General features: G+C 36.1%; 2 protein-coding genes across 6 annotated transcripts in view; both read left to right on the forward strand.

Moving 5' to 3' along the window:
* Positions 1-3,109, forward strand: part of LOC115411281 (disco-interacting protein 2 homolog C-like) — an 84,142-nt gene extending 81,033 nt beyond the window's left edge. For 3 of the 5 annotated variants that reach the window (XM_030123351.1, XM_030123355.1, XM_030123356.1), the window contains one exon: positions 999-3,109. In XM_030123351.1, the coding sequence (XP_029979211.1) occupies positions 999-1,251 (253 nt within the window). In that variant the 3' untranslated portion in view covers positions 1,252-3,109. The remainder of the gene's footprint in view (positions 1-998) is intronic. The other 2 variants (XM_030123354.1, XM_030123353.1) reach the window with 2 other exon arrangements.
* A 5,233-nt stretch (positions 3,110-8,342) lies between these two features.
* The window catches only part of LOC115411738 (vasoactive intestinal polypeptide receptor 2-like), a 62,220-nt gene continuing 56,647 nt past the window's right edge, over positions 8,343-13,915 (forward strand). The window contains exon 1 of the mRNA XM_030123958.1: positions 8,343-8,795. Coding sequence (XP_029979818.1) covers positions 8,739-8,795 — 57 coding nt within the window. The 5' untranslated portion in view covers positions 8,343-8,738. The remainder of the gene's footprint in view (positions 8,796-13,915) is intronic.

Below are 13,915 nucleotides of genomic sequence, written 5' to 3' on the forward strand. Positions count from 1 at the left end.
ATAATTTGACAAAAATATTGATATGTGAATGGCTTAGAAATGCAGCAGGGCCAAATAGACAGCAAAAAGAGACTGGACAGTGAAAGAAAAAAGACATTGAAACTGATTTACACATTGGAGAGAAGTTCACGTTCATGATTTAAGCCTCTTTTCATTATTTTATTTAATGTTAGAATATTTAAACAGTCTTTGCATTATTATATTATGAAATGGGTTCAGTTACCTTTGTAAAGACTCAGTAGAAATGTCCTTCAGACTCATTTTTACTTTTATAAAACCTGTACTTCTTTCATTTTTACTGCATTAAAGCAGATGAATGAGAACTTGTAGAGCTGCAGGTAGTATCTGTACCATAGATATATAGATTAAAGGGGCAAGACTCAAATCTTCAGGTGTAACCAGGTAACAGCCGCAGAGTCTTTGAGGGGAAACCAGAGGCTTTTCTGTTAGAATGAAGGTGTCTATGATGGCCTCATTTAACTGAATAAACTATTTTGTGTAAACTGTTGGGTCCATAACAATCAGATAACCTCTGTGATGATGTCTAGAATCTTATCCATAGACCAGTAAATTACAACACAACCTGAGAAGATCTAACATCAACATGATGGTCATTTTTTGAGGCAAGTGACAGTGTGAGGTTTTGCAACAGGTGAGGCCCATTTACAGCAGCTCTACAGTTTTGGACCAAACACATGTATTTTTATGTTTCTACCTCAGTTTGTCAAAACTAAAGGTCTGTCACTGCTCTGTTCTATCACATCTAAGAAATCCACTATCCACACTTCAGACTATCATAAACAGTAGGATAACATTTAGGGACATGATTGGCTCACAGTGATACATGTAAGTATTAGTTAATTAGCTGAATACTAGTCTAATATATCGTCTTTACTCGTTGTATCGTTGTCTTCACACCTGCTGGAGTTCAGAGTGTGTGGATTCTCTCACCTCTGAGTCTCAGATGAAACCTGATTGGCTGAATGTCTCGCCCTCAGTGCCGTCTTCCCGTGGACCAACCTGCTGGTGGTCGTGGTGGAGCTGGAGGGCTCAGAGCAGGAGGCCCTGGACCTGGTTCCCATGGTGACCAAGGCAGTGCTCGAGGAGCACTACCTGATCGTGGGCGTGGTCGTAGTGACCGACATTGGCGTCATCCCCATCAATTCACGCGGCGAGAAGCAGCGCATGCACCTGCGTGACGGCTTCTTACAAGACCAGCTAGACCCCATCTATGTGGCCTACAACATGTAGCCTGTGTGTGTGTGTGTGTGTGTGTGTGTGTGTGTGTGTGTGTGTGTGTGTGAGTGTATGTGAGAGAGAGAGAGGGTGAGCGAGCATGCGTTTGTATGCCGTGCATATTGCCGTTGTTGTTCCTTTATTTCCCAAAATCAGGATGTACTGTATTTTTGAACCTGCGTATGGTGTGGTCTTAAATCGTCTGTTTTCTTTAAAGTCGTGCTGTGCCGATTGATTGGCTGATTGATTGACTGACTGATTGATTGCTCAGTGGTGGTGATATGACCATTTTGCACCCCTTTTAATCTCATGACCGTAACAGGGCATCGTCGCTGTAGAAAGCCTTAGGGGAACACTGTGCACAGGCCGAGCGCCTGTCGTTTTTCAGAGGTTAAGAGGTAAAAGTAGAGAAAAAACACTAGAGACTGTGTGTCATCATCATTTTACTGGTCGAATCCAAATTCCCAGATTTGTGGTATTATTTCAGTTAGAGCAGGGGCCGCCAGATTATTGTAAAAATATAAATATTGTACATAGACATAATAATCTATATGGAGAGGAACCTAAAACACAATGAGGTGTAGTAGCCCCTATATGCAGCTCTCTCCACCCGCACCCTGTGTGTCTGCAGAGTGTGTTCATCTGTCTGTGCTTATGTGTGACAGGGACATTTTGTGTCATTTTAATGCGATTTTTTAAAACAGATTTTATCCTGATCAAATAAGAGTCTTAGATGTGTTTAATCTGCAGACAGAAACTCAATAAAACCTCCATATCAATTCAGTGGAAAAAAAAAAAACAACAATGCATATTCTCTGAATTCTCTGCTTTAGTTTTAAAAAGCCAGAGAATTTTAAAAAAAAAAGCCTTTTTCTTGTGATATTTGTGACTTTTGATCCATTTTAAGGCAAAACACTAAGGCTCAAAAAGGTGCCAATATGATTTAGAGCTTGTAAAGTGAACGTCTGGGAGAATTTCAGTTGTAGAAAGAGGACAAAAGTCTAGATTTATTGACTGTGAATTTACACAGAAAACAGAGAAATATGCATTTGTGTGTGAGTGAAGCAGAAAACGGTGTGTGCTTTCTGTTTATAGTCAAAGCATTTAAAGCTTCCACACTGTGTAGCAAAGACCAAATAAGTACAATTAAAGTTCTCCCCAACAGGATTTTTTTTCTATACAGAAACAAAGAAACAGCATGTTTTTATCTCAGTATAAGAAACTAATTTCTTTGATAACAGGTTAATTTATCTTGTTAATGTATCTCAAAAGAACAAATATTCAAGCACTTCTTGACTTTAGATTTAATAAAAGAACATTTTCTAAGTGTAGAAAATAAAGTGCACATCTATGTCTTGAATTACTGTTGAGTTCTGATCCTTCCTGAGACGCTGAAGGAATAAACCAGACATATTTTTGACGCCTCGTAAATGTCTTTGTGATCTTGACAAAACAGGACATTTTCTGTAGATCAGTTAACTCCCTATGTTGAGAACTAGGCCTTTTGTTTTCTTGATATAACAAGAAAAATGAACTTTATTATCTCCAGATGAGATGAATAAATAATGTAATCTTGTGATAAATACTTCCAAACACGCTAAGAAATCATTTTACAAACTCTGAATCTTTTTGACCTTTATTTGGGCCAATTAGAATACATGTGCAATGTGCAATACCCATCAGTTCAGTTCATTTAATGCTTCCAAACAGCTAAATATCAGCATCTTTCTCAGTTAATTTGTATTTTAACCTGTGAAAAACTGTCAGATCATCTTTTTTCCATGAAGCAGAGTGCACTGTGTGGATGTAAAAAGAGGGAATATTAGTGTTGAAAGGGAATCCAAGGATGCGAAAGAGAATTGAAGATAAAAAAGATCCTTAAATGAGAATATATAAAATAAAATATATATGATGACATGTCAAAATACCCCTGGTGATGTACTGATTATCAGATTTATAAACAGAGCGTCATCATGAATTTATTTTCTTGTTGATTCTGTCTTGTATTTTGTCATCGTTTTTATCAGAAGAAAAACAAATCTTGATGCATATCAGAAGTTGCTTAGCGCTTGTTTGGCTAACATTCGGGTTTGTCGGTAGCAGCGTAGCGGTCATGTTTCAGTCCCTGAGTGTGTGCGTGTATGTGTGTGTATGTGTGTGTGTGTGGTGGAGGATGGTGGATAAGAAGGAAAACCCATCAGAAACCCAGAGGACTCATATGTGTGTTCAGGGCTGGATGGGAGGGAGACTGCATGGTGTGTGTGTGTGTGTGTGTGTGTATGAGTGTGAGTGTATTGTATGTAAATAGTGTTGATTTTGTACGGTAAAAGTGTGTGTGACTTGTTTTGTACACATGATAAAAAGATTAAATGACACTTTTATAAGAGCCTGCTATCGGCTCACCGTCACACTATACAGTGCAATAAAGTGCTTTGATTGGCTAAAACTCAGACTGTTTGTTGTCGTTATTACCCCGAAGGGAAGGCAAGGGGTATTGTTTTTGGTTGGGTTGGTGTCTTTGATTGTTAACACTCCAGTAGCAAAACTATTGGTTCAATTCATACCAAATTTGGTTTATAGATTGCAGGTGACCCAGAATAGATCTCATTACATTTTGGGAAAAGTACAGGGTGGGGAAGCAAAATTTACAATATTTTGAGGCAGGAATTGAAAGACAGTGTATGACCAATTAGTTTATTGAAAGTCATGAGAATTTATTTGCCACAAGAAAATTGACATAATAGAAAATGTTTTTATTCTATGTGTCCTCCTTCTTTCTCAATAACTGCCTTCACACGCTTCCTGAAACTTGCGCAAGTGTTCCTCAAATATTCGGGTGACAACTTCTCCCATTCTTTTTTAATAGTATCTTCCAGACTTTCTCGTAATAGTTTTGCTCATAGTCATTCTCTTCTTTCCATTATAAACAGTCTTTATGGACACTCCAACTATTTTTGAAATCTCCTTTGGTGTGACGAGTGCATTCAGCAAATCACACACTCTTTGACGTTTGCTTTCCTGATTACTCATATGGGCAAAAGTTTCTGAAAAGGTATGGATAATAGTGTTAGGTATGATTATGACATCAATATATGTTTGATTTCAAAACAATTAACGTAGTGCCTGCTGAGAAAAAACAACTAAATGTTCATTGTAAATTTTGCTTCCCCACCCTGTAGGTCAAAGTTCAAATTTTTAATACATTTTTTCAATCTTTTTTCGTCTCTCTTTCACTTAAAATGGGCAACACTTCTCATGTCTATAAAAACATCAGTTTACTTCAGACTTGGCACATATGTAGAGGCAGTTGATATTCTGACATCAGCACACACATAGACATGATGACATCAGCTGGATCGATGCCAAAATAAGCGACAATATGTACAAGGGGTGGGGTTTGTTGTGCCTGGCACCACTTGTCAAGTTTAGTTTAGTTTTTTTACATTTTGACATTTAATTGGAAATTTTTGTCACATCTGTCATTGTCTTTTCAGACTGATGTGTGGGAGAGGGATGTGAACTGATGGGAGGTTGTATGATGCGTCCTCCATTGTGTTTAATCTGACACTTGAAGATTTTCCACAGTTTCCTAAAGAAAAAGAAAGTTTTATGTTTAGAGACTAATCTTTACTTTTCAGTCATTTCTTTACATTTTTAACAAACCACTTTTTTATATATCTGTTAATGCTCGGGGTCCATATTTAATTTTTGGTCCCTCTGAGGTGTTAAAGGTATTGGTGCATCAGAACATCCAGTTAAATTTTCACTGGTGGAGCATAACCATCACTTTTCATGAGCTCCTTTAGCCCATAAAGGCCCAAACCTCCAGCACCAACTCAACCCATCCCCTGATGTAAATGTTTGATCCACTAATTCTATCAATACATGTAAATAATTGGTGTAAAATACAGTTTGTCATCTTTTCATGGTCATCAGATATGATTTGGATGTGCAGAGTTACCGTGGAAACACTGTCATCTTCTACGACATTGATTCACCAGTAAAACCCATGGAGTTGGAACAATGACAGTGGATGGACACACTTGATTTATGTTCAGTTAATGAGAGATTTTACAGGAAAAAGTCACTTTTTCTTCAGTTTTCTCTGTTCTGATATAATAACCTTTGGATATTCTTTAAGTACTCATGAACATCTAAATTAAATATAGGAAAATACATGATTTGCAGTGAAAAATGCAAAAATACACAGGATAATATTACAATAAATGGTGATAATCACTTAAGAAAGGTTAAATATTGGGAAAAATTCATTTGGGAACTGGTATAAAAGTAGTACTGGGTCTTTTATGGGTTAAAAACAGTGATGACACCTTTTGTTTTATCTACTCTACAAACTTTCTCTGATCCATCTCTATTTGTCGTGTCAGGTCCTTTCATTGAAGTTCACTGTCCTTCTGATATTTCCACTATGACCTTCATGACATTTGGAACCAGGATCGTGAGGCTTCTGTGTCTAATTTTCTGTCCTCTGGTCTATCTGATCAGACTGGTAAAAGCATTCCTGACAAGTTATTTTTGCACCTGGATCATAAAACAACTAAATAAATGGTCATGCCTGGTGTTCCTGCACTGAATGAAACATTTCCTACTGAACTGACACTATTAAGACCAACAGAGTGTATTTGTACATTTATACCATCTCTTGTTTTATTTGTAAGTGACCACAGTTTTACTTTGTTGCATGAAGGGAAACAATAAAATAGATGAAAACAGAACATGAAGTTGTTTTGAAGCCTCTCTTCATTTATGGCCTTTTAAATGCACATTAAAACGATCCAAAAACAACAGTATCTTGATTAAAACTACAGGTAAATCCTTCATCTGAGGCCCACATACTTCAGACCTGTGGTGTCAAAAACAACCTTTGGGATGAATGTATGAAATATATTGTGGTACGGATCGTGTTGAATGGAAGATGAATGAATGTGACTTTGACTAATTCTAAAATGTCAGATGGACATCATACATCATGAACTGAAATGGAGAAGAGGAAATGTCATGTTTAAAGTTGTCTGCTTAATCTTTACATTACAAAGTTGTTTTGCTTGAAGAGTCTTTTTATTTTTGCAAGTCTAAGTAATATTCTGAGTAATATTCTTACATAATAGTAATATTGTTTTTATTTTAGAGGTACTGAAGAGTCAGGTTTGATTCGTGTGTGTGTGGTTTTGATGAACTCACACCTGTCTGTGTGAACTTAAGAGAAGAGGTCAGATTCGACCTAAAAGATCTAATTTTATAGCTTTAGAAAGTAGTAGTGGTAAAGAGAGTCGAGCAGAAAAACCAGATTATGAACTAAGAGGATTTTCGTGGTCCAGACATGCTAGCCTAACAGTGCAGGTGTTAAGCAAAAACTGTGCACATGCAAAAGCATGTGCTTTTCTTAGAATTAGCTTATGGAGTGACTGACATGTTCTGCCCAGTAACTACCATTAACCAACAATAAGCAGATGAAGAATGATGTCATTGAATAATGGGAGTCTCCAAGAGTCATTGAAGACTATAAAAAGGTCATAAAGAAAACTCTTTTTTGGCGGGGGGCTTTTTCTTTTTCTCTCTGTGATGAAATGTGTGTTTGACGCTAGATTCTTTTGTAACTTTTTAAGGAATAAATCAAGCTATTGTTTTAACTTTTTAAAACCTCAAACCTTCTTTTTGGTGAGTTCTTCCATTTCTCCTGGTTTGGTCCGTCCATCCGAAACATAACTGGTGAGTTAATTTAACTTATGAACCCCCCTCTGGTAAGCAGCCTAAAAGGAGTAGTCCAGAGCCACCGTTGGTCCCAGAATCTCTAGAACACGCAACGCAGCCTTTTGTCCAGATAACCGGAGATTTTTGGTACCAAGGTGGTTTAAAGTTAAAAGAAACTGGGGCAGTAGTTCATTAACCGAAATAAATTGTGGTTTTTGAGATTTACTGTTTGCTGTGTGTTTACAATATGAAATCCAAAAATTAACTGAAGATATTAACAACAGTGTCCAAAATGTTTACAGTCCACATACAGCCTAATTCAGTCTCAAGTGGGATGGACCAGAAAAATACTATAAAAATTGACAATAATAATTAATTAATGGCATAATTAATCAATAATTAATGACAACTTCAAACTTTAATCTTTGTTTTAGTGTGAAAAAGTACATTACATGATAAAAATTTTTACATTTACAAATTATCCTTTCACAAAAATGTGAATAACATGAACACATACAGTTGCCCATAAAGTTGGAATAAAATATTTTACCTCCTATAAAATGATTGTGACAATGCGATTTATTCTTGATAAAGTGTACCTGGGACTCAGTATGTAATCATTGTACTTAGTTAAAGATGATTACTCATGTACATAAACAGGAATAGAAAGACAAATGTGTCTGAAAACAAAATTTTTCCAAATGTATGTGGAACGTTGTATGAACAACCTGAAAAGTCTTCACAGAAAAGAAAAACAAGTGGAATTTTAACACTATTATGCTTCAGTGGATCTACAAAGGCACAAAACATTAAGGAACAACTGAGTTTAACAATTTTATGCCTGTTACTCAATGTCTTGTGCCTTTGTAGATCCACTGAAGCATAATATTGTTAAAATTCCACTTATTTCTCTTGATAAATTTCAGGTTGTTTATACTAGCGGCATTGTACCCATACGATACCGCCCTCCCGTGGTGCAACAGCAGCATTGCACCTGTATGCCCTCCCATGCTGCAACACATGTCGGGCAAAGGTGCGCAGGGGCGAAGCCAAAACATGCATTATACAGTAGGATTATAGTTATTTATTTTAAGGATATGTCCATGAATGTAATTTTACTTTTTTACCCAAAACAAAGGTTATTATGTTATTATTATTATTTTCCTGGTCCGACCCACTTGAGCTGGAACTGGGTCCATGTGGCCCCTGAACTTAAATGAGTCTGACGCCCCTGCTTTAGACGCATCCTTAAACCCATGAGCAGCCTTCCTGCTTTACTGACTGTGTCCACCAGGTGTCGCTGTCTGTGTTTCTAATGGGTCTGTTCAGGTGGTGGGGGCGCGCATCAGTAGAACCGTGAGAGGAGGACGCACTTTGGACAGAAAGAACTTGTAGGGTGCGGAGACCACCGCCTCAGCGTCTGTCCAGGGTTTTACTCCAACGACAACTGGATGGTTTCACTGTGGATTCATTGTTTTGATTCATTTTCCTGCAGCTGGAGTGAACGTTTTACAAAAATCTGCACTCTTTTAACAACTTTAACCTTTTTTTTTTTTCTGTAGCTCACTTGAGTTACGGTGAATGAAACCGTGCGTAAATCCATCAACAGTGACGCACTCGCCTTTTACGCAGTGTCTGCTCTGTAAAACGTCCTGTCTGTTTACACGCCTAATTTCCCAGACTGCATTAGGTCCAACATTTGCACACGTGTTTCCGTGTTGTGATGACAGTCAGGTGAGAGCTGAGCTGCTGTTCAGGTGCGTCAACCCTCCCCTGGATGAGATGTCACCATGTCCTTTACGCACCGGCTCACTCTGCTTCTGCTCAGCTTCACTTTTACGCACCAGGTCAGTCCTTTATTTATTCACATTTTCTTTCAATTTGCTTGTAAACTTTTAGATACCAGGGAAACAATGTGTAAGAACTGTAAGTATTCAGATTTAGGCTGAAGTGGCATTTCTCTTTTGTTGTGTTTAGTGTTTCTACAGAATTTCTTCATCGTATTTGATTTATTATTCAAAAAACCAGAGGTGGAATTCAGCCAAGTACTTTTAATTCTAATTGGAGGTACTTTACTTGAGTATTTGCATATTTATAACTTTATACACCCACTGCACCTCAAGGGCAAGTATTGTTCTGTATTCACACTACATTTTTCTGACAGCTTTAGTACTTTTTCCAGTGAAAACCATGCACACACAAATGAATCCTAATATGATTCAGTGGTAAAAAAAAAAAAAATTAAGGATAAAGAGTTCTTATAAGTGTTGAGATTGAAATTCTTCACAACTTTAACCTATAAACTGGAGATAATCTTGAAACCACCTTGAATTCACTGTAAAATTGTCCCAAAACTAAAAAAACAACAACAATTGTTTTGAGATCCTCAATTCAGTGAAATTACAATAATTTCTAGAATATGTTGTACTTGTATAGATTAAACTACTAACAGTCTATAAACTGGTTCAAATGAGCTCAACCTTAAACATATACAGCAGTAGAAGGAAACATACATATGGATGCAACAGTAAGACAATTAAACATCTTTTATAAAACACAGGGACCATTTCACTGCACCATGTCTGCTTTGACTCATCACACTTCAAGCACATTTTGCTGATAATAGTAGAACAATTATGATAATAGTAGATAATAGTAGAAAACTGCAGAACTTTAACTTAACCCTTTCATGCATAGTGGTCACTACAGTGGACAGTTCTTCTCCAGCTGTTCTCTTGTATATTCATGGGTTTTGTTGTTTTAGTTCCATATCAGCCAACACAGTGGACACTTATGCACCATCCCATACACTGTAATTCATACAACTACTGTAACTTTGTGTTCTTGATAAACCTGATCTGCAGTAATATGATTGAGTGTAAATCAATTGCTAATTGTTATTAGACTGTAATTAACAGTTCTCTTAAACAAAAAGTTTTTTTTGTAACTCCATGAAGTGAGTAAGAACTAGTTTTAGAGTATGATAAAAGGTAGGAAAACAGATTAGCTGCATCAAAAATGTTTTTGTTTCATAGTTTTCACACAGTTTATCACTTTCACTGATATTGTATTTTAAATACGTGTTTCTTTGCTTCAAAAATTAAACCCATGGTGTCCAAATGAGTGGACATTTTTGTAACTCCATGAAAAAAAGGTTAATTTAAAAAAAAAAAAAAAAAAATCAATCTCATTGTTTTTTCATGCCTAAAGAGGAATAAAAACACTCAGGAAAACAGCCTTGACTAAGGTTCTCATAATTCATGCTTGAAAGAGTTACAGTAAAGTATAATCTACATGTTAAGTACTTTTACTCTGTACATGATGTGACAGAGACAGTGACAGTATGAATGTCATTGTTTTTTTTGTGTATGATTTAGTTTTCTTTAAATTCATGCATCCTATTTTGTTGCTGTTTTGCAGCTCTATGTTTTTTTGTGACTCTGTGCATCATATTTTCATGTCCTAACCTAAATCTCCTCACTGCTGGTTGAAGTGGTGTCAATTTAACGCTGATTGAGGCTGTAAATAACCTCAGCAGTGTCGTGGATCTTTTCACTTCTAAACAGACAAAGATAAAACTTTACATGTAGTGTCTGGATGAAACTGTGCAGCAGTTTCATCTTCAACAGACCACTTTTTATTGTTCAACAGTGTGAATGCATGAATTATGCATTCACTTTCAGGCTACCGGTGGTTAATTTTTTAACATTCAGGCCTGTTTTACATCATGTTCATGCCTATATTTAGACTTTGTGGCCTGGGCCAGTGCTTTATTTATGTAACTTACAAATGACTTGTTAGAAGAGCTAAAATCCAGGACTGTCCCAGTAGACTTGGATGTGACTTTGTGTCTGTCTTTGCATCATACATTCACTAAAAGGCAAATTTGCAAATGCATCAGTGGTGCAAGAAGCCACAGGAGACGTTTTCAAGCTTTGGAAATGTCTAAAATAACTTAATGAATCACAATCAACAGGTTCCAGGTTTGTGTTTTGACTTTTAGATGATGAGATTCAATATTTTACCCCCAAAACAGACAGAAAGATTTTTCAGTTTTCACTCCAAAATAGATTAATCTAAATTTAGTTGCAGCAAAACTTTAAACTCCAATTTTAGAAGGTGTACCTTCTTGTTTTCATTTAGATGTCTGCCTTGTGGAGATCCAGAGATTCATTTATTATGTGGATTTCCTTATTGTAAACTTCATTTTGCAGACCTGATCGTTTTAAAGCCCCCAGAACAAAGATATCCCAGTGTTTAAGTGCACTATAGCATAATCCCACATGTCAAAAATATCAGATTTAATGCTTAAATGGTTCCTCGTATAACGCGTCTTCGTTCCGTCTTCAGTGCACCACAAAAGAAACATATCAACTGTGTTTACGTTAGCATGTGTCAGCGCTGAGTGTGTATGTACTTGTGCTAAAGGTAAAGTATTAAAGCTTTTCAAGTGCAAGAGTCCAGTCATCATGCTTCTTCTGCAAACATAAGGGAATCACAGATGTGTAAAAAATGTCAGAGATAAACAGAAACATCTGATTCAGGAGGCTGTGGACACAAAACAGTCCATACCATAGGAAAAAAATGACATTTAAATTTTTGGCCATGTTGAAGTTGTTATAAGAGCATTTTTTCCCCTTGTTTAAGCGATTCATAGTTATAAGGGAGCAAAAATACAAAAAAAAAAAAAAAAAAAAAAAAAAGTAAGACCAATATACAGTAAACTGATTTGATTGCCCTCCCAAAAACTGTATTTTTTCATTCTGCAGTGGGATGTCACTTTGATGCTCATATTATTCTCTGAATGGAGTCGAGGTCAAACTGGGCTCAGGATTGTAAACTGGAAAAAACAAAAATACAAAACAGTCCCTTGTTTAGTTTAATCTGGAGCATTTTATCCACTACCTTGTAATGGATCTGTGTACTTCTGTGTGTATTTGTGTGTATTTGAGCTCATTAGATGACTGAGATTATTGTTTTTATTAGGCGGCAGTGGATTAAATAGGGTCAAAGATTGTTGATTCTCTGACCTTTGCTTTTCTCTATTTTTAGTTTCTGTTTTGGAAAGCAGAAAATGGCAAGACATGAGATAAAATCAAAGTCTGAAATTTACACTGATGCAGAAAACAAGTGAAACTACAGCGCCCCCAGCAGGAAATAACTCAGCATTAATCTATCAAGAGCCTAGATTAGTATGCATAAGATGTGCATTATTATACGAATTATTTACATCTTTCAAGACTGAGAAGGAAAATAACTGTTGGAGCTAAATCAGATCAGTGAAATAAAATGTACTGTGATGACAGAAGTATACAGGTCTCATGCTTAAGCAGAAGTGTAGTATGAGTTGTTAAACAGATGCTAAACACTAAACCATAAACAGAATTATATGACTTAACTGTGATGAAATGCATTATAGCTGATAATATACTGATGTGCATAGAAATCAGCCTCACATGTCACTTCCTGTTGTAAAGTTTCTATAAAAATCTGTTTCACCTTCGTCAAATCAGACCTACGTGTCCTTCAGAGGAAATCAGAACAACCTCTTTTATTTTCCCCCTCCCCTTTTTTTTCAAACTATGCTTCAACGTGGCTGCCTCCTTAGGGATGCATGACATGTTTTAACCCTTTATGACCTCAAACTATTGCTGTGGTGATGTCTAAATGAAGGTTTCCCTCTCTTTAACCATTACTAAGTGATTATCACCATTTATTATAATATCATCCTTGTCATTTTGCATTTTTGTGTGAAAATCAGGTACTTTCCTTTAGTGATCCTGTAGATCACAGGTGTCAAACATGTGGCCCAGGGGCCAAATCTGGCCCGCCAAGGGGTCCAGTCCGGCCCTTGGGATGAATTTGTGAAATACAAATATTACACTAAGATATTAACAATCCTTTTAGTTCAGGTTCCACATTCAGACCAATTCAATCTCAAGTGGGCGGGACCAGTAAAATACTGTCATAATAACATATAAATAATGACGACTCCAAATTTTTCTCTTTGTAAATATAAATATATTCATGTATTTACACTAAAACAAAGTATAGTTTCATAAAAAATGTGAGTAACCTGAACAAATATGAACAACCTGAAATGTCTTAAGAGAAGTAAGTACAATTTTAACAATATTCTGCCTGTTGTTAAATGTTTTGTGTGTTTGTAGATCCACTGTGATCTATAAGTTATAATGTACATGTGGAAATGATAAACTGAGGCAGAATATTGTTAAAATTACACTTATTTTTTCAGTTCGTTCATGTTATTCATATTGTTTGAAAGGATAGTTTGTAGATGTAAACCTTTTCAAAATGTAAATGTACTTTTTTCGCTCTAAAACAGAGAAAAGTTTGGAGTTGACATTATTTATATATTATTATGTTATTATTTTACTGGTTCGGCCCACTGCAGATCAAATTTAGCTGAATGTAGCCCCTGAACTAAAATGAGTATGACACCCCTGCTGTAGATGTAAATTCAGAGGTTATTATATCAAAACTGAGGAAAAAGTGAGTTTTTCAGTAAAATATATCATTAACTGAACATTAAACAAGCATCTACAATCACTGTCATTTATCAAACTACATGGGTTTTTACTGGTGAATCAATAAAACATCCATTGGGTCATATCTGATGACCATAAAAAGCTGAGAAACTGCATTTTACTTGAATTATTTCAATGTATTTATTTGATGAATGGTTCAGAAGTTATTAATAATTGAGAAAATAAATTGGTTTGAAACTCCATTAACAAGAAGTATCTGGGTTTTCAGATCTGGGTTGGGCATTGACAGGTGCAGTTCAGATTCAGATTCTTTATTTCATTCATAAATAAATTCAGTCTTTTAAACATTCCCATCATAGATGTAATGTAAAAACGAAATGACGACGCATCGGTCTCTAAAAACACACACATAAAACACTTGTAGACAGAATAAAATAGTCGTAGGCATAAAATAGGCA

Source organism: Sphaeramia orbicularis, chromosome 20 (genome assembly GCF_902148855.1).
Source record: "Sphaeramia orbicularis chromosome 20, fSphaOr1.1, whole genome shotgun sequence".
In the NCBI taxonomy this organism is placed as follows: Eukaryota; Metazoa; Chordata; class Actinopteri; order Kurtiformes; family Apogonidae; genus Sphaeramia; species Sphaeramia orbicularis.